We start from the raw sequence: 19,727 nt of genomic DNA, 5'->3' as shown, positions 1-19,727 counted from the left end.
CTGTGTGGCGTCACCTTCCCAGCATCCCCTGCACACTGAGGCCTCACCACACCTCCAGCTTGCAAATCCCCCTCTTTCCCTTTAATGCGGGGAGGGAAGGTAGGAAGGGGAAGAGGACAGAAGGAAGCATCTAGAGGTTGGGCTGAGTGTTCCAGGAGTGAGAGGACAACACGGGGCTGGCTCATGTCTCCCACGTCCCTCCTCGGACCTGTGTCCTGGCTGTGTCCTAAGCAGGGTCAGTCACTGCTTCCTGCCAAGGCCTCAGACCTCCACCGCGCCTGGCTGCCTCAGGTGGTGCTGAAGGAGCCGGACATGGTGCAGCAGCTTCTTCTGGTGGCCGGCCAGGGTAACGCCCAGGGCAGGCAGGTCTCTGGTGGGGAAGGAGTGGATCAAATCCAGGCCAGCTTGTCCAAGGTCCCAGGCAGGACCTGGGCCTCAGGCCCAGGGACTCCCCCACCCACCTCTCCCTGCTTACTCCAGGCTGAGCTGAGCCACATCAGTGAAGGTGCAGAGGCCACACCTGGAGAAACTGTCCTGGTAGCACTCCAGTCCAATGGCTGAGAGCCAAGCCTGAGGTGAGTCCAGAGAAGGAAAGTCCAGGGCCACAGGGTTCAGAAGGGCCTGGGATGGTCTAAGGGGGGAGGGGCAGGCAGGTCAAAGTCCCTTCTTCAATGCTAGTCCCCGCTCCTCAGTTTTCTTTTTAGTTTGCATTGATGGCCCCCCTGGCTTTCCCAGACTCCAGCCCTAAGCTCCAGACCTGTCCCCGGGGCTCCCGCCAGTCTGCAGAGTCTCTGGTTTGCGAATCATCTTGTCAAATGCGGCCACCAGCTGGTCAAAGTGGGGACGCTGGGTACGGTCTTTCTGCCAAGTGTCCAGCATAAGCAGATGTAGTCCAGGAGGACAGCCTGGAGGTGGGGGCAGCCGGAACTCCTGCTCTACTGCATTTAGTACCTGGGGATCACAGGAAGAGTGTGGTGTGAGGGGAAGCTATTGCAAGTGGAAAGGAGTACATTGTGAAGCAAGGGCATGGCCTGTGGAGGACGGGTCGCAGTGGTAAAGGAACTTAAAAACAGAAAACAAGAGCCATGAGATCTCAGGGAGGGATCAGAGAATGGAGGTCTCAGAATGTGCGTCAGGGAAGCCCATGGGTTGAAAGGATTGGGGGTGGGGGGTGGAGAAGCTGCAATGTCCAGGCTAAGAGCTCACCTCCTGGTCACTCATGTCCCAGTAGGGCCGTTCTCCATAACTCATCACTTCCCACATCACTATTCCAAAGCTCCAGACGTCACTGGACATCGTATGTTTTCCATGTGCAATGACCTCTGGGGCTGCCCAGCGAAGCATCCGACTTGGGCCCTGAGAGATAGGGTCAAAAGTACCCGCTGTATGTAGCCCACAGGCCATGGGTTGGGGACCCCTGGTAGAGTCTGTGACCACTGGGGGAGGGGCAGGAGGTGGTCCCAGGTTTCTGGGGTGTTTGCCTTCCCCAGTGGCCTCAGTTCCTGAAATCCTTCAGTGCCTCCCTTGCCCAGGCTTCTCTCCTGGAGGGAGCACAGGTGAGCCCCAGCCCTCCGAACGCAATGATATGTCGCCCGAGGTCCCACCCGCGCCCCCAGGTTCTGGCTCATCCTCCAGCACCTGCTGCTGAAGAATGCAGAGCCCCCAAGGTTGTGCTCTTACCTGAGGGCTGTGACCAAGACGGGCCACTTTGCACACCAGGTGGCTATTCACCAGCACACTGTGGGCCGACAGCGCTTGGTGGACAAAGGCACAACTGGAGAGGTACTGCATGGCGGCAGCCACTCCCCGCTGCATGGCCACCAGCTGCAGACTGCTGAACTGGCCCTCCCGCTGCTGAGGGGCAGGGGGCAGAGGTCAGCTACTGGGTAGGAAACCACACACACACACACACACACACACACACACACGTTGAGGTTCCCCACCCATGTGCACAGCAGATGTCAACTCGCATGAGAGGGCAGGGGATTTGGAAACCAGAAAATGGCCTGGGAGTGGAGGCTGAAGACTGCTGGAGGTAGGCAGGAGGGGCAAAGGTATAGGGCTCTGCCTCTGGAGCCATCTAGAACGCACGCCTTCCCTGGCCCACTGGCCCTCCGCCTTCCCCTAGGCCTACTGACCCTGAGGAAGCTGTCCAGGGGGCCCAGCTCCATGAGCTCCGTCAACACCATGAGGGGCCGGCTTTTGGTGACCACACCCTCCAGCCGCAAGATGTTGGGGTGCTGGAACTGGCCGAGCACGGCAGCCTGGCTGAGAAAGGTCATCTGCAGGCTCTCGGTGCCGCCGTTCCACAGGGCCTGGATGGCCACAGCCTGCTCCCGCCGGCCCCTGGGCTGCAGCCGGCCTCGGCGGACTTCTCCAAAGGAACCTGGGGGACAGGTGGAGATTGGGTGGTGCTCGGGGAAGGACGCTGGGCTCACGACGATGTCTGGCCATGTTTAGAAGGAACCCTGCCAGGCCCCCCTCCCAGCCAGTGCAGTACCTGCCCCAATGACCTCTTCGATCTTGATATAGGCAGGATCCACCTCCCGGGTGAATTCTCGGACGGCCTGGCAGGGGTCCTCGTATGTGGATGGGTCGATGTAATACTTCACCCCCAGCCCTGTAGGTGTGTGGGGTGTGTTATGAGGGTGTGGTGCAAGCCAGGACCGCCCACACACTGCAGGCATGCCCCCTGACTTCCGAAGAATGTGCCAACAAGGCCCCCGCAACCTCAGGGGAGCCTGGCCTCGCCTGGTGCACACCCACCCCAAGCCCCCCGCTCTTCATCTCTGCAGCTCCCCAATCTGACCCCATTCCTCTGCCGCCAACCCCTCACCCGGGCTGCTGTACTGCTGCAGTTGCTCCGTGTAGCCTGTCCCACGCCGCTTCCTGAGGGACAAACCGGGGTCATGGGATGACATTCGTCCCCGCTCCTCCCCCATCTACCCCTACGCACGTGTCTGGCTAGCTGGGAACCAGGTTCCCCCCTTCCCACCTCTACATGGACGGGACCCTGGTAGGGGCCGGGTTTGGGGGTTTCTGCACTGGGCTTTGGGCTCCCAGGACTTGGGGGTGTGAGGCAGAGTGATCGGTATGAGGACATGGCGAGGAGAGGCTCACCTCTGGAAGACCACAGCCAGCACGGTGATGGCTGCCAGCAGGAGGAAGGCCAAAGCCCCCAGGATGGACCCGATCACCAGGGACAGTCTCTCTGGAAGCTGGGCGGACATCTCGCCTGAGGAAGCAGCCGCCCAGGATCACAGGTGGTCAAGGCTTCTCGTGGGCACTCAGCAGCACAGCCCAGCACGCACCCACCTACCCACCTGCATCCAGCCACAGACCCTAAGATCCTCACTCAGCCTCTGCTCTCTCCTCACAGCCTCTGGCCTGGAGGGCCCCAGGCCTCTCCTCAGCACCCCTAACACCCTCTGCCCCCCATCTATCCAGGCTTTCTCTCACCTTGAGGCAGTGTCTGGAAATAGACCTTGCCCCCATAGGGGCCGTGGCCCGCAGCAGTCCGAGCCCGGACCTGGAAGCCGTAGATGTGGCCGGGGCTCAGCTGCGTCACAGTTGCCGTGTTGGTCTCGCTGGTCAGGGTGAAGGAGTGGGATTCATCTTCTGCCTGGGGGTGACAGCCACTCACTCCCTGCTGGGCTGTCCCAGTCCCTCACCCCTGCTCCTACCTCCAAGGCTTTAGCACCTCCCACCTTCCACAGGGCTCCTGGGCACCCTCCCTCCTCCCATCCATGTCCCCCTACCTCTAGCCCCATGAAGGGCAGGACAAGCTTCCCCCAGTCCTGTTGGGCTGCCCGGCCCCGCCCCACCTGGTCGTAGTAGCGCAGCTGGTAGTCCAGGATGTTCCCGTTGGTCTGGTCTGGCTGCGGCCAGGACACCGTGATGCTGTTAGATGCGCGGCTCACCTGGTGCATCACTGGGACTGCGGAGGGAACTGGGATGGGGGAGTCAGTCAGTACGAGGGTTTCTGGGGACCAGAAGGCGAAAATAGGAGAGGGGTCCTAAGGAGGCGAGGTAAGGTGTTGTTGGGTGGAGGAAAGTGCTCACCTGCGTGGCTGGTGCTGACATTAATGGATGCCGCCTGGGGAGGGTCAGGGCTGAGGTCGGACACCCCGTTGACAGCTTGCACCTCCAAGATGTAGGGCACATGTGCCCGGAGTCCCCCGACTAACACCCGGCTCTCGGTCAGGCCCCTTTGGCGGGGGTCGAAGTGCACCTCATCCCCACAGCGGTGACAAGCATCCCGTCTGCCAGGCTCCTGGCGGTGTCCGCACTCCTTGCACACAACGTTGAAGAGCAGGTCCCCGCGCCCGCCGAGCTCCTGGGGCAGGCGCCAGTGCAGCATGAGCGCTGAGCCTTGCACCTCGAACCAGAGCTCCCGGGGAGCGGAAGGAGGGCCTAGGTGGGCGGATGCAGGGAAGGAGGCCGTGATTCAGGGAGGGAGGAGACAAACAGCATGGGGTGGGGCCAGAAAGCAGAGGAGGCAGGTGGGAGGAGAAAGACAGGAAATGGTCCAGGGGCAATGGGGTCGAGGAGAGGGGCACAGGTAGGGGAGTAAACAAGGACACAGAAGGAAGAGGAGTCAAGGCCAACGCACACCAGCCCCACAGGTCGCCCTCAGGAGCCTCCTCTTCTGGCCCCACGTCCAGTCCTGCTTCCACCCCTGGGACAGGTGGGGGACTCACCAGTGCAGGGAGCCTCTGGAGGGTCAGAACTGGCGCGGAAGAAACCCACCAGGCAGGGGCAAATGGGGGCTGCAGGGTCGGAGGCATGGCTGCGGGCAGGGCACGGTGAGCAGGGGGAGTTCCCGGCCAAGGGCTTGTAGGACCCCTCAGGGCAGGCTGAGGGGCAGAGGAGAGTGGAGGCCTCAGTGCCCTCTTCTACCCCCTCCTGAGCACTCCTCCCCCCAATGCACAGGCCTGGCTCCTCCTTTTCTCTGAAGATGGAACCCCACCCTCTCCTCCCACTTTCCCTCCCTCAGGCAGAGATTACTCCTGCTGCTTCGCTGGGGTGGAATTGCATTTCCAGTGATGGAAAAAGTGAGGTGGGCGGGGGTTACAGGCAGGCCAAGCACCAGAGGCAGGTGTCTGTGGGCTGGATTGCATAACCCCCCCTGCAGAAACCTCCTGCACCTCCACCTGCAGCAGAATCTTTCTCCTTGGACCTTCCTTAGCTGGGGTTCACTGCCTTCCACCTGCATCCTGGGCACCTGACCCCACGATGAGCCCACCCCCAAAACAGGGCAAAGGCGGACAAAGGACCCTGCCCCAAGATAACCCAGTTCAGCCCCTTTTGATCTCCTTCGCCCCTTCTAGGCCTGCAGCCCTCAGAGCCTCAGGAATGACTGTGGATGTCTCCAGAAGGTGCTAGAAGTTTCTCTGATGAGTGGATGAGAGGGAGTTTGTGTGCTTGAGGAAATAAACAGGAATCCTTCCCTCTAATAGCCCATGCCTGACCTTTCAGGGGCAAAATGAAGTTTGAGGTGTGTTCACGAAAGGAGCCCAAAGGTCAGGCCAGGTGGGGAGAGACTGGACGAGCGAGAGAGAGCGGGGGTCTCACCTTGGCAGGCCTTGTCTCCACGTGCAGGCTGGTACCCAGGCTGGCAGTGGCAGCCGCCCACGGCCACCATCCACTTGCCCTCCCCATTGCAGTGCAGCCTGGGGAGGCTGCTTCCCGCCTGGCCCCCACCTCCATCCTCCTCTGGCTCTGCATGAACCACACAGGTGCCCACAGCTGCTACCAGGGAGGCCCCCCCGGCCCCACTGGCCTGAGTCTTGGGGAAGGAGGCGAAGGCACGGAGCACGGAGGGGCAGGCGTGGTAGAAGAGCTGGATGGCCACGAGGGCCAGGCAGGCCCCGGTGTCCTGGAAGGCCACGTAGAAGCCGCGCTGGGTCAGAGGGCCAAAGCTCCGCTCTTTGACGTTCAGCTGGAGCCCAGCCCTGGGCCCCGGCCCCTGGGGCTCCAGCGCCCACGCAGAGGCTGCAGGAAAGCTCTCGTCTGCGGCAATCGTGTCCACCTTGGTCCAGCGTTTGAGGTGCCAGGCCGAACTGCTGTTGGGGCCGTCGGGCTCCTCGGCCTGGCGGTAGTAGAGCGTGAAGGTCTCCCGGCAGGCGCCCCCCGCCACACCCAGGCTGGAGCACGCCCGCACGGAGAAGTGCAGTCGGATGTGCACCCTCTGGGCGCCGCGACGCTCCACAAAGTGCGTCTGCAGCCAGTTGTCCTGCCCGGTGCCCGGCGGGGCCCCTGCCACGTGGCAGGCCTCAAAGGTCCGAGTCAGGCGCTGCTGGTCATCCAGAACGCTCACTTCATCCCACTGCGGCGAGGGGCGGGGCAGGAGAAGATGGGTGTCAGCACCTCTAGACTTGGAGGGTGCAGGAAGGTGGGGGGCATGTCTACTCCACTGAGACTTAAAACGAATGACATGCAAAGCTGGGTAAAGGATACCCCGAAGCCCTTGTTCCTCTGGAGGGAGGGTCTCATTCCAATAGTCCCTACCCATGGTTTCCTTCCTGACTTCCACCCTCCAGGGAGCAGGGTGAGGGAGGGGCAATGGGTTCAGAATGACAGAATGACACTCACTCCGCCTGGTGGGTAGGTGAGCCAGCCTATCTCAGATGTCTCTCCAGTGGTGTCCAGCAATACCTCTGCCCAAAGATAAGAAGCAACAAGCAGTGATCAAGGCTCCCACCAGCACTGCTAACCCGCTCCCTGCTGCCCTATGCCCCCTGCCATGTCCACGAGAAAGAACAGAATTTACTTCCCTGGCCCATTTAACTCACCAGTGGGGTACAGCTGACTGCCAGGAGGCTTTCTCGGAAACCCTCCCCATCTCCCTCCCCCTCTTTCTGCTTTTTCTGAATCTTCCCACCTGTACAGGGTCTCTGCAGGCAGGTGGGGCTTCTCGGGTCCCCACCCCCTCTTACCTTCCAAAGCCAGAACAGAGGACACCAGGACCAGGACACAGACGCCGCACACCATGCCCACCACTCTGCTCCCTGACCGGGCAGTACCCTCAGCAGCCATGGAGCATCTTCAGGGTTCCCACCATTGCCCTGGCTGCCACCCTGCGCCCTGGCAGGGCTGCTGTTTTTGAGAGACCTGGGGGCTGCAGCCAAGCTCACTTCCTAGGGAGACACAGAACCAGAAGAGGCCAGGGGTTGGGGGAGGTAACTGCATTGCTTCATAATGGCTCAGGTTGCTGTTTCTATAGCTCTCAACCTGTCCCAGCACTGACCGTGGGGTGAGAGCAGGGACCTGACTCTCCTGACTGGTGCCAAACCCACAGCTCAGAGGGCCTTGTGCTGGTGGTCTGGCCCCCGTGACCTTCCCTCTTAGAGCACAGGGTAGTTAGTTCTGGCCTAGTCTCAGCCTTTTCTTCTGGAAGGAGCTATTCCAGTTCTTTCTCTTCATTTTCCCTCTTCTCTTCCTCCCTCCTCCAGCCACCCTATATCGGGCATTGGGAGATACTTCTCATCAGAAGCAAGTGGGTTAAAAGTTACTCCTTCCCTGGGGACACATGATTCCCGCTCCCCCACCTCTTCCCATCCCCATCACACCTGGACACTCCAGGCACCTCAGAGAAGCAGTGAAGCAAGAGGGACCGCTGCAGCAGAGCTGGAGGGTATGATGGGAGAGAGGTGCCAGAACAGACGTGTGGAGACATTGGGGTGAATACTCTATCTAAGGAATGAGCGAATACCGAGATGGGAGAGCTACAGAGGTCTGTCATACTGACACTCCGTGAACCCAGGTGAGGTCCTTTCTCCACAAGGGGCACATTTTTTCTATGGCTTATAGAAAAATAAAGGTCAGCCTTCGATATATGCAAAGATGCTTCTAGTTTGCCCAGGATGAAAGGGCAGCGTGCTGAGGCAACAGGGACATGCCATTTTGTCCTGTGAGATTAATAATGTTAATTATTAACATTATTAATGGAAAGGCATGGAAAGGAGGCCCTGTGATGTTCACAAGGTCAACTTGGAATAGTCTCTTGGAAGGACAGTCAGGGATGTCCCCCTAGCAGCTTCACTTCTAAGAATTTGTCCTTCAGGTGCCATATACTTGGATCCTTTTGCACCGATGTTCCAACAAGGATATTTATTGCAGAACTGTGTGTGAAGGAAAAGACTGCAAAGCAACTCTTCATAATTAGGAAGATGGTTCACGGGGATGTAAAGTACAGCACGGGGAATATAGCCAATAGTATTGTGATAGATGTGTGTGGTGTCAGATGGGTACAAGACCAATCAAGGCCATTACTCTGTAAGGTATATAAACGTCTAACCACTCTCTTATATACCTGGGACTGATAAGCTATTGTATGTCAACTGTACTTGCAAAAATTTTTTAAAATATGGCACAACCTTCAAAAGGAATAAGGGCTATTGTTTATATTCTGATGTGAAAACAGTTGTCCAGGGGAAGTCCGGTGCAGAGCGGTATAAAGTGCAGACTGGGCGTGTAATGATGTACGTATCTGCATGTGCACCATTGCAATGAGTAGACAAAGCCTGGGAAGAGAGGTGGAGGGACTAGAGGGCAGCTGGTACAAGGGAGACTCATTGTGTTCCTTTAACTTTTGTTTTTTTAAAATTATATATATATACATATAAGCTTTCCAGTGGATCATTTATTACACTTTCCTTTAAATCCGTAGTAATAGCTGTTTAGTGAAGTGAATTGAAATAGTGTGCATGCCGCCAGAATGACTGATTGTGTAATCATGAGCTCCCCTTTCACATAAAATGTCCCAGGCCCGCAAGTACAGTGCTGCAGCCCACAGGCACCTGACAGGAGGCATGGCTGCCTCCAGGGTCACGGTGACAACAAACAGGCCCTGGAGATCAGTGCTGATGAGTGGTGGCCAATCTCTCTCCTCCTGACTGAGTCTCAAAAGTCCATGAGTGGCACGGACCAGAGCAGCAGGCTGCATTTATTTCGGTTGAGAAGGAGACAGACAGGCTGGTGGGAAGACACAGGACTGAGTTAGTAAACAGAGAAAGCCAGCTGAAGGTCGGAACCCGAGTCTTCCTGGATATTTGTGGCCCTGTGATCCACAGTGCTGTTGAAAATGGCACATTCGAAACCATGCTAAAATCAAACTATCTTCCACTTTGATAAACATGAAAAGCATGATTTGATTTTTACTAACCTAATTTTTTCTGGTAACGCTGGCTCTACAGGAAGATGAAGCCTTCAGTGTGAACACCACGTATTTCCCGTAAAAAGACACCGTTTCTACACCTGAATGAGCTGGTAGTGTGGTGGGTATCTGCCAACTGGCCGCTGTCATTTGCATTTCCTGGTTCTGGAACCCTGTTGTGAAAGACAGAGTTCAACTTAGGGCACATGGAGGTGAGAAAGGAGCATTTCCAAATCACCACGTTGTACACTTGAAACGTACATCCTGTTATCTGTCAGTCATTTTGCAAGAAAGCTGGGAAAAAGCAAGAAGCATTTCCATAGGGCATATTATTCCTAAGAAGCGAAAGTCCTTTGCCAAATGCTACTGGAATCATGCACAGATTAAATACATGCCTATCGCAAGAACAGGGAGATCACAAAGTGTAAAGCACAGCCCCATTCCTAAGGGCTGTTTAGTAACTATCCTGAACTAATTCACGTGGCAGGCGCACCCCCAGACTCAGTGGCTTAACTTAGAGACATGCCTGACTCAACCATATTCTGCCCAGAGCTAGAGAGCCTTTAGAAATGCTCTTATCAAGAGCTGAAAATGCCCACACAAAGTCTTTACACAGCGAAGGCTGTGATACCATTTGCCCAGCAGACATTCTTTAAAATAGTCTCCGTCAGAGCATGGATGGATTCCAGAGTCCGTACAAAGAAGGCATTATAAGCACTGTGTCTTCTTAAACCCACCAACTGGGCAAATAATCATGGAGAAGGGATAAAAAAACAATTTAGATCCATCTTAATTAAATTTTTTTTGAAGGGCAACAAAACGCAAGAGAAAAGATGCTGTGCAATATGGAACACTCTAGAAGATGAGGAATGGCAAAGCATTTGCTTTGATGACCCACAACACAAGTATCAAGGTAGCTTGTAATGGGGTGTGTATGCATCACTTTCTCAGGCATCTTAATGACAGCTTGAAGCTGGCCTCTCTCCAGAAATTCCAGAAAAGAGCAAAGGCAATTATAAAACATGTTAAAGCCACTCAGCTTCTGTCCTCAAGAGGAATCAGAAAGGAAAGAATAAAATGGATTGCCACTTCAGGAATTCTTTTTTAATTTTACTAAGAACAGAGATAATCATTAAAAAGAAATGGTTGAGGATGATAAAGTACCCCAAAGTGTACTTTGGCTGTTTGATGAGGACATCTTTTAGATTCGGCTTCAGAAGACTGCAGGTTAGAAATAGGTTTCTTCAGAAAAAGAATTGTGGCTGAGCGGGACTAGGCAGTTAGGTCAGCTCTCGCTTATTGAAGAAACCAGATAAATTCTCTTCTTTTTTAGTTGGTAAAAAGAATCAGAGTGCATCTCTATGGCTAAAATAAAAATATAAAAAAAGAAACTTCATTAAGATTATGAAAGAAATTGCTGTCAACTAATTCTTACCACTGCAGATTACTTTTTAAAAGATTTTATTTATGTATTTTTAGAGTGAGGGTAAGGGAGGGAGAAAGAGAGGGACAGAAACATCAATGTGCAAGAGAAGCATTGATTGGTTGCCTCTCACATGCCCCAGACTGAGGACCTAGCCTGCAACCCGGGCACGTGCCCTGATCAGGAATCGAACCAATCTGGTTTGATTGCCACTTCTGGTTTGTGGGATGATGCTCAACCCACTGAGCCACACTAGTCGGGGCCACTGCATAGTCTTCTGAAACAAGTTCAAAGGCAGAAATATAAGTGACAAGAATATGGATACTCCACACACATGCCTAGAATACTAAATAAGGAGGCCTTAGAACTTGGTTTTCAAAGGTGCCTTTGGTGGCTGAGGACTAGGACATCTTCCCGGTCCTCTTCCTTGTGACCTGCTTGAGACTCCTCTATCTTCTCCAACCAGTGAAAGAAATTAGCATCGTTTAGAAATCCTCTAACCCATGAAAGAGCAGAAAACTTAGCCCAATCGGGAAAACTTTCAAATTTCAGATGTGTGCATGCTTTTAAAATAAAACACCAGAAACAGCAGAAATATTGCTATAAAATGATAGCTCAGAAAATGAGACTGATTAGACCAAGATTCCTGTGACAAAAACTGCATTCTGTGATTTCCTTTTTTGTTGTTGTTGTTTTTTTCTCGCCTCCTTTCTGGCTCTATCCCTTTCTGTCTTGTTCGTATAGTACAGACTCTACATCCACAGCCTACTACATGTCTTTGGTTTGCAAAAATATGGCAGTTTCTTAGGTATCTGGGTTATATTTTTGTTTCAGAAACTGGCAAAGATTACAGATGTATAGAATTTTAGTTAATAAATCATAGCGTATGATTTCTCTTCTCTATAAAAATGCAAGACTTAAACAGGAATAAATTTGTAAGAATTTTAAAAGTTAACTGTTCTTTAACCAACATGGTAAATATGATAATTTTATGAAGAAACCAAGCAGACAATATAGTTGATGTACCTCCATCCACAAAATTAATTTTTAAAAATAAATAAGCCAAATAGACTTGGGAGAAGGTATGGCGGAAGTGTATTGGGCATTAAAATTGGTTACCTTAGGAGGTGGGACTTGAAGGGGGGAGGTAGTCACTTTATCTTACATATATTTGACATGTTTCTCTTATTATAGAGAGCACATCTTACTTTTATCATTAAAACAAACATCACATAATTAAAATCTAAATAAAGACAGAAATACTTTAAAAACCTAGACAAGTAGAGCTTATAACATTTACATTTTATTCTCCCCTCTTTTTCCTCCTCTGGATTTCAAAATATCTAGAAAATTTCACCTAGAACAAGAAAGCAGAGATAGAGAGGCCGGAGGAGCTGGGAATGAATGAGCAAAAGAATGCCAACAAGAAAAGCAAAGAACTTTTATCTCTGGATTTTCTTTAAGCTGCTCTCCCAGAAGCTCCCATTGTCCCACTGATAACATCTCGAGTCTCTTACAGAATGTAGGAATTGGGACTTCAAAAGGAAAGAGGGGACCAGAGGGGACTGGACCTACAGAAGATACAGGAGGGGCACCACTGTGAAGTGAGCTCAGATGGGAACATGCAGTAAACCCAAGCGGGCTGCAGGGGTCTTCGGGGGTTGAGGGGAGGTCCCAAGGGCAAAGGTGCTGATAATGGTTTTATCTCTAGTGTGGTTGCTGAGCTGGTCCTTACACCTGTTAGCCACAGGGTCAGCGTGGGAGGGGTCAGCACACAGGCCCTGCCCTCCGTCCTGTTCTGCAGCTGTTTAAACGCCCAGGAAATTCCAGGATAATCCTTGCTCAGCTTAATGCTGCAACCTCTCCCCTTTAATCTCCTCCTTGGACCTGGTCTCAAGTCGGCCTCCTGCCATGTAAGGGATCCCACTGGCCTTTAAGGCAGCATCCAGAGCAGACAGTGAGGAGGTGGCTGTCCTCCAGCGCTCTAGCCCCTCTTCCCTGGCTGGGGAAGCCAATTTGTGAATTACCCAGCAGAGGACAGTCTTGTGTCCCTTGAGGTCTCCAGCCCTGAGACTGTCCCCTAGAGCATGAAGATGCTGACGAATGTGCCTCCCACTGTGGAGCCGGGGGTGGCTCTTAAGATACAGGGAGTGTCTGGGTTTAGCCAGACGGCCACTCAGAACAAGCTACTCCGGCTGTGCAATGACTGGGGACATGCGTGGCTCTGGGGCAGTCGATGTGTGTGCACAAGGAGTAAGTGGAAGATTGTGGAAGAAAGCCCCCGAGTGCCAGGACCAGAACTAGTATAAGAGTGTGTAAGGGAGAGAGTATGACGTGAGATGGGTGTTGGTGCTGGGTGCTGGGAGGTGTGTGTGTGTGTGTGTGTGTGTGTGAACACGTCCATCAATGGAGATCCAGAGTGGTCCTCAGACGCCCATGGGCCCACCTCCAACCCTAGTCTGCCTGTGAACTGCTCTCTGACCCAGGAGTTGCTTCTGCAGAAGGGCAGGGAGAGGCAGGGAATCAGAGAAAGGGAAACATGAGGCTGCCAGCCCCCTCCCCCTGCCCCCTCTCCCTTCCACCTAGCAGGGAGTGCAGTATGAACACAGGGCCCAGGGCCAGCTCAGGAGATGGTGATGAGCTGGGACCGACAGCAGCTGGCCCAGAGAAGCAATGGTCCTGCCTTCCCCACGTTCAGCCCATGGCTGCCTGGGGCTCTCCAGCATCCTGGTGGCACAGGAGTGTCATTGCCAGCCATCTCCCTGCACCCTGAATGAACCAACAGACTCCAAAGGAGTCCTCCGCGCTAGGCCACTAGGTAGGTACAGAGAAGCCGGGACCCTAATCCTCCTGTGCCAGAAAAGGTCCATCACCCAGAAGGAGCCAAGTGGTCCCTCTGAATAGCTTCCAGCTGTTTCAGTCCCCAGAGCCCCTTTACTTGGCCAGTTTCCCTTGCACAGCCCACAGTCCCAGAGCCCCTTTCCCACCGAACCAGCATCTCCCCTTCCAGAGACTGAGTCAAGTTCCCCTGGCAGCAGAGGGCCTGGCCCAGGTTAACTGATTGGGAACAGGTCCAGCCGCTTCTCTCCACGGGCACTGCCAGGGACATTACAACATCGGCTACGCTGGGCCCACGCCAGCTCCCCCAGGGATGGGAGGAGAGGGGGCCAGACAGCCAAGATTGGTGGGTGGGGGCTGGCGGGGCCAAGCTCCCAGACAGAGGGGCGGGGCTGGGGCAGCAGCAAGCAGTCCGCTTTGGTGCGACTTGGGGTTTTGGCTGGGGAGCAAGAACCAAGTCTTCCCACCACCCCAAGGCTTACCTGTGGTGATGGAGGTGGGGAGCAGGAGAGCTGTGGGGAGCTGGGGGCAGGTGTGGAATCAATTTCCTTGCTCCTCCCAGCTCCACCGGGATTGGAGGGATGCCACTGGAGGGGTGGGCGAATCTCTGCAGAAGGCTGGAGCCCAGCCTCTGTGGGGACCCCTATAGCAGGACCCTCACATCAGAGCCCGAGGAGTGTCTGCAAACACAGTGGGCACCGCGGCAGCAAGGGTAATGGGGGTGTCAATGAGGCTGCTTAGAGGGGACGGGGGAGCCAGGTGGGCCAGTTCCGCGCTCCCTCTCGAACCCGCTCTAGTCTTGGGAGGGGTACTCGGCAACCCCCTTCTCTCCCCAGGAGGTCCCCGAGGGTCTGCAGAGGCCCTGTGTGGAGGGACCATCTACTTTTGCAAACCTTCATCTCTCTGTCCCCAGGCGCACCGACCCCACCCTCCACAACCGCCTGCGACCCCCGGGCTCACCTTTCTGCCGGCCGCAGGCTCTGCAGGTCTGCGCCCCCGAGGCACCGCGTTCACCCCGCGCCGCCCGCGTCTCCGCTCCGGTGCCGGGCCCCCGCTCTCCGCGGCCCGAGTCCGCTCTCGCAGCACGTCTCCCGGGCTCAGAGGCGGCGGGGAGAGGGGACGGTGGCTGGCGGCCGGGGCTGCTCCGGAGGCGGGGCGCTGGGGATCGTGCGGGGCCAGCGTCGCGCTCGCAGTCGCCGCGCTGGGTCCCGGGTCCCGCCCGCGGCGGCTCAGCTCCCGAGAGGTGGCTCGAGCCAGAACGGCCCGGCCCGCCCCTCTGCGTCCCTCCCAGCCCGGCCCGCCCCTCTCCGGCCCCTGCGGCCGCCCAGCTCTCCCTTCTTCCGGGGAGCCGAGCCCGCCCTCCCGGCCCAGGCGGCCAGCGCGCCGGGAGAGCGAGGTGGCTGCACGGGGCGGAGGGACGTGGGCACGCGCGAGGGGCCTGGCGGAGGCGCGGATCCGAGCACCTGGGAGACGCGTTTAAAGCCACTGGGACCGACGCAGGCCCCGGAAGAGAGGGGCCAGTGGTACCCGGGCTGGGCGAGCAGGGTTGCCAGCGGGCCATACACGTGCGCGCTCTCCCCTGCCCTGCTTTTCTGCTTCAACTCTAGGAACTAAACCCGCAGTTTTAGTTCCTACTCGGGTTTGGATTCAGGTGGGTGTGAACTGAGAAAAAAAAAAAAAGGAAGAAAAAAGGAAAAGCAGAGGGTGGAGGGAAAGACAAACTGAGACTTCTCAAAGGGTACGGGGTGGTGCGGGCGCGTAGGCAGCAAGGGAGAGGGCGTTTAGGTCTGAACCTCTGATCAGCCTCTAAACTCTTCTGCCTGTTCGTGCCCCTGGATATTTGTCATCGTCGGGGCTTCTGACTCTACCCTCCCCAAAGGGCAAGGAAGTCTGGGTCTTAGGGGAAGTCCTGGTGTCGGCGCCTGGCTTTGCACGGCCCAGGCAAGTCGCTGCACCTCTGAGTGCCGCCTTTGCCGGCTCTGCAGAGAGAACCCTCTCCAGGGCCATTAGAGGTGGTGGATGGGACTCAGCAGGTTCTTGGAAGGAAGGGATGGGGAACAGAGCCGGCGCTGCGAGGAGCGCTGGTTCCGCTTACCCCCTGGCCTCTGCTCAAACCCCAGGCAGGAGTGGGGGTCCATTGTTCCTTTACCATCGCCCTGGGCTGGGGCCTCCAGCGAGGTGTTGCTACCACCTGCTGGCTCCTTCAAGGAACACAGGCACCTGGTGGAATTCGCCCTGGCCTTTCCTTCCCACTCCTATCCTGCCCCATCTTATTCTCCAAAGTCCTTCATTTCGTCAAGACACGTTTGCGTTTATTAGAGCACTAGCCGCAAATGGGCTGATCCAGACTGGTACTTAAGGAGCCATCAGAAACCGAGGAACATTGGGAAAGAGATCTGAGAGCCAACAAGCACAATAAACAAAACGATGAAACTCATTAGGAGGCACCTGGGAGAAACAAACGGGCTTTAATGAATTGGCTGAATGAGTGATGGAAGGAAAAATAATGGTGGCTGAAGAAATCCCTGCTTGGCAAGGGGGCTGTTCTCTCCCAATATCTGGAGTTAATTAATAAGTCTAATGGTGTTGGATGATTCTGCGTTTGGACATCACTAACAAGTCCACTTTGCACTAATGAGTCTTAACAGTATCTTGTCTCTGCCCTTTTGCTCTGAGAGTAAGTGGTAGAGAATCACCTTCATTTCCAAATGTTATCTCCAAAGCTTTAGGATACGTTTGTGAAACCTGAATTTACGCCTTATACAGTATTATATAACTTAGGATTCTTGGTGCACTAACAATACGATTGATCACCCGGAAGCTATGGATATACTGGACCCCCCCTTTTTTTGGAAAGCATAGAATTAAGTGATGTTTAAAAATAAAAATATCAACCAAACCAAAACATAGACGTAACTTCATAAGATTCAGACATTCCAGCAGTAATTTGCAACATATCGTATATTGACCTCATAGTAAAAGTACATCTATTCCTATCTATTGTCTGACTTGTTTCATTGTTTACACTGCCCCATTGTGTGCCTAGAAAATGAGATTAAGTTGTGGTTGTTCAAGGTTTATGTAATTAGTTATTATTTGTTGTTGACAAAATATGAGAAGCATCCAGTCTTCACAGAAAGCTCATGGAACTCTGGAGGCAAAGAGATTTAACTCTGTGATTGTGATCGCCCCCGTATCCTAATATTTTATTTGTTATCAAAGTGAATTTTAAAGGCAGGGGGATAGCACAGAATGCATTAACTTATATAGCTCTCTGCAGCTATGAAAAACCAAATAACGAATTCCTTTTTCAAGTGGAACATAAACCTTTGCTACAGTTTTTTTTTTCAATGCCTGGCGCCTACTGGTACTTAGGAGTGTTTTAGAATAAGTAAATAAAATAAAATATAGTATTTACACTTGTTCTGCACAGAAGGCCAGGACAACAAAGTTTGTGGCTCTTGGGACACAACCATCTGTAGTGCAAATCTGGAGCCCAGAAGAAGCTCCTGGGTGGGAAAGGCCAGGTGGTTTGGGCTGGCTCTGATTGGTTCTGCAGCTTTTTTCTGCTTTGGCTTCCACGGGCTTTTCTCTCTTCAGCAGCTATTGCTCCCCCAAGGTGTGCAATAGTCTCTTTCCTTGTTTCCCTTTGGAATGGCTAATGCAAGTGGATGTTATAAACAAGGAATATTGTAAGTAATTTCAGTGATAAGAATTCTAGTAAAAAGCAATAAAAGAATTTGCTGAGTCTCCAGATCTCTTATTCCAGAACATTAATTATAGCTCCAGAGGTCCCACCTTGCAGGGGTCCTGGCCCTTTCCTGATCTGGCTGGCAGCCCTATGACCTCTAGGTGTGACCTTACTTCCCAAAAGCTGCAGAGTCTAGTCTCTAATAAAAGCGTCAAATACCCATTCATACAATGGAACTGTTTTTTTATTCTTTGCCTGTTTAGAAATTTCCAGAGTGTTCTAGACTTCTCCCACAGTACTGGTTTGTTTTCAGGACACACCTGGTCTGCCACTGATTTGTAGACTAATGGTGATTGGTACCCTAATGCATGCTGAATGTAAACGATCTTCAAAAGTTACCCATGAGAGTCTGCACTTTGACATGACTTTGAGCGCTAAGGGAAAGACACTCGGAAGTGTTAGTGCGCAGAGACAGAGGAGGGCTGTTCTCTCACTACAGAATGTTTTATGGAATGGACAGCCAGCTGCGTGAGACAGAAAAACCGTATTTCCACATCAGTGATTTCCTCGGAGTGCTTCAGCACTGCTCTGAAGCCCCAAGTCAATAAGACCCCTCTGTTTCTACCCCTCTGTTTTTAGGGGTGGTCTTGCTCCTCAGTTCTCAGCATGTCAGCCAGAGCGCCAGTCGTCTTTCTGTTAATTGTAGTTAAGAAAAAGGAGATAGGCACGGAATAAAGGGCATAGCTTCAGCTGAGTTAGCACCCTTTAAAGAACCTTTCTGGAAGCTCCACCCTGTGACATCTCCTTGTATAATGTTATTGGCCAAGACTGTGCCCTGTGATGACCCCATCTGAAAGGGACTGGGCATTGCATGGGACACTGAATACAATTAAAGTTTGGTTAGGGAGAGGAGAGAAAGAACATTAGACAGGCAACCACCAGCCTGTGGTTGATCATAATTACCTACATCTTTTCCTGCAGTCCACAAAGATGGCTGCTTTTCATAGGGCATCCTTGCTGGTATTCACCTCTCCCCCCAGACCATCATCTTTAATATGTTTTTTTAATGTTCAAAGATTATTTCTAGGTGGTTAGTAGAATGAATGGACATTCTAGAAGCTGTCTCCCATGAAAATAACTGACATCAACTCAAAAGAACAATAACAAACCCTATGCAGTTACTCATATAAACAATAAGAGTTGAGAGCATCCTGGGTCTTAATAAGATGTTGGCAAGACAGGGCTGGTAAGGGCTCCGCTCCACTCTGTGGCTTCCCTTGTCTGTACTGTCTGCTCCCTTTGGATCCAGACAGGTGATGCCATTATGCCCACCGTGGAGCAGGTGGTCCCCTCTCTGCTCCTCTGTCAACTGCCATCGTGTCCTCCAGCTCTGGTCCAAGATGGTGTTCTTTGAAAACATCCTCATTCCCCCAAACAGGAGGGTAACCTGCCTGCCTGCTCCAAGATCTGCCTGTCGGTCGAGATGTGGCTGGATCGCTTCCTTGTTCTCCAGCTGCTGGATGCTCCCTTTTCTTAGAGTCATTCTCTCTCTCTCTCTCTCCCTGCCCCCTCCATTCATACACAATTCTAGAATCTAACCCATCAGACTTTTAAGCATCAATATCACAGGGTACAAATTGCTATCAAGAATAAGTAAGCCACCGCAGCCATAAAACTTGGGATCTTTTGAAAATCAGAGGCAACATAGAAATGGAACCAAGATGTAAGGAAGTTAAGAAAGAGTTCCACTTAAATGCTTAGAGAGTTACAAGCAGATATGGAAATTTTTTAAAGGTTGAAATAAAAGGCAGTGGGAAAAATTTTTAAAAAGGAAAAGCACAATAGCCATAATAAAAACTCCGTCACGCAGAAAGAGGAAAATTGACAAAACTCCGGGAAAAATAAACCAGTGAAATCTAACAGGAACCTGGGAAGACATTCTAGATGTGAGACATGAATAGACTGTTTTTAAATAACAGAAGGTGAAAGACCTGCAAATACAATAGGCAATTTTAACCTTAAAATGATAATTCTGGAGCGAGAAGACATTGAATACACAAAAGGCAAAATTGCAATATATATAAAATTTAAAAAATGTATTTTACCATCTGGCACATATTAAGTACTCAACAAATACTTATTGAATAGCCCTGGCTGGTGTAGTTCAGTGGGTTGAGTGTGAGCCTGAGAAGCCAGAGGATCACAGTTCAATTCCCAGTCAGGGCACATGCCTGGGTTGCAGGCCAGTTCCCAGCAGGGGATGCAGGAGAGGCAACCATACATTGATATTTCTCTCTCTTTTTTCTTCCCTTCCCCTATAAAGATAAATAAATAAAATATTTAAAAAATATTTAATAAATAGTTTAACTAACTTTTAAAAAACTCATGAGACTGAAAATGTGGAGATTTTGCCATCTTCTAAGCAAAACTGATAAGCAGAAATCAATGCTAAGCTATATTCTGGTAAAGGTTTTCCAACAGTACCTTGTAAGCTTGCACGTACACGCAAGAGTTAAAAATTAAAATGCATCCATATCTCTTCTCTGGAGCACTGATTAATTAATAATTTTGGGTTTTCAGGAGAAAAGGATAAAACCCCATTGGTCAGCTTCTAGAAA

At 52.6% G+C, this 19,727-nt stretch overlaps 1 protein-coding gene across 2 annotated transcripts; it reads right to left on the bottom strand.

The window, feature by feature from the left end:
* Positions 1–53: 53 nt before the first annotated feature.
* EPHB6 (EPH receptor B6) lies at positions 54–14,682 on the bottom strand. Of its 2 annotated transcripts, XM_037150341.2 has the most exons (19): positions 14,379–14,682; positions 13,901–14,098; positions 9,167–9,330; positions 6,939–7,139; positions 6,595–6,659; positions 5,575–6,328; positions 4,701–4,856; positions 4,063–4,413; positions 3,825–3,949; positions 3,460–3,622; positions 3,121–3,235; positions 2,837–2,889; positions 2,501–2,620; positions 2,139–2,386; positions 1,681–1,854; positions 1,207–1,356; positions 758–951; positions 476–631; positions 54–370 (listed from the first exon to the last, which is right to left on the bottom strand). In XM_037150341.2, the coding sequence occupies exons 4-19, from the start codon at positions 7,036–7,038 to the stop codon at positions 262–264; spliced, it is 3,033 nt and encodes a 1,010-aa protein (XP_037006236.2). In that variant the 5' UTR covers positions 7,039–7,139; positions 9,167–9,330; positions 13,901–14,098; positions 14,379–14,682; the 3' UTR covers positions 54–261. The 2 variants fall into 2 exon arrangements, with proteins under 2 accessions (XP_037006236.2, XP_037006235.2); XM_037150340.2 differs by lacking the exon at positions 13,901–14,098.
* Between the last annotated feature and the right edge of the window lie 5,045 nt (positions 14,683–19,727).

This window comes from Artibeus jamaicensis, unplaced genomic scaffold (assembly GCF_021234435.1).
Source record: "Artibeus jamaicensis isolate MK-2021 breed Jamaican fruit bat unplaced genomic scaffold, CSHL_Jam_final scaffold_2172, whole genome shotgun sequence".
In the NCBI taxonomy this organism is placed as follows: Eukaryota; Metazoa; Chordata; class Mammalia; order Chiroptera; family Phyllostomidae; genus Artibeus; species Artibeus jamaicensis.
This window is presented reverse-complemented; position numbering and strand designations above follow the sequence as displayed.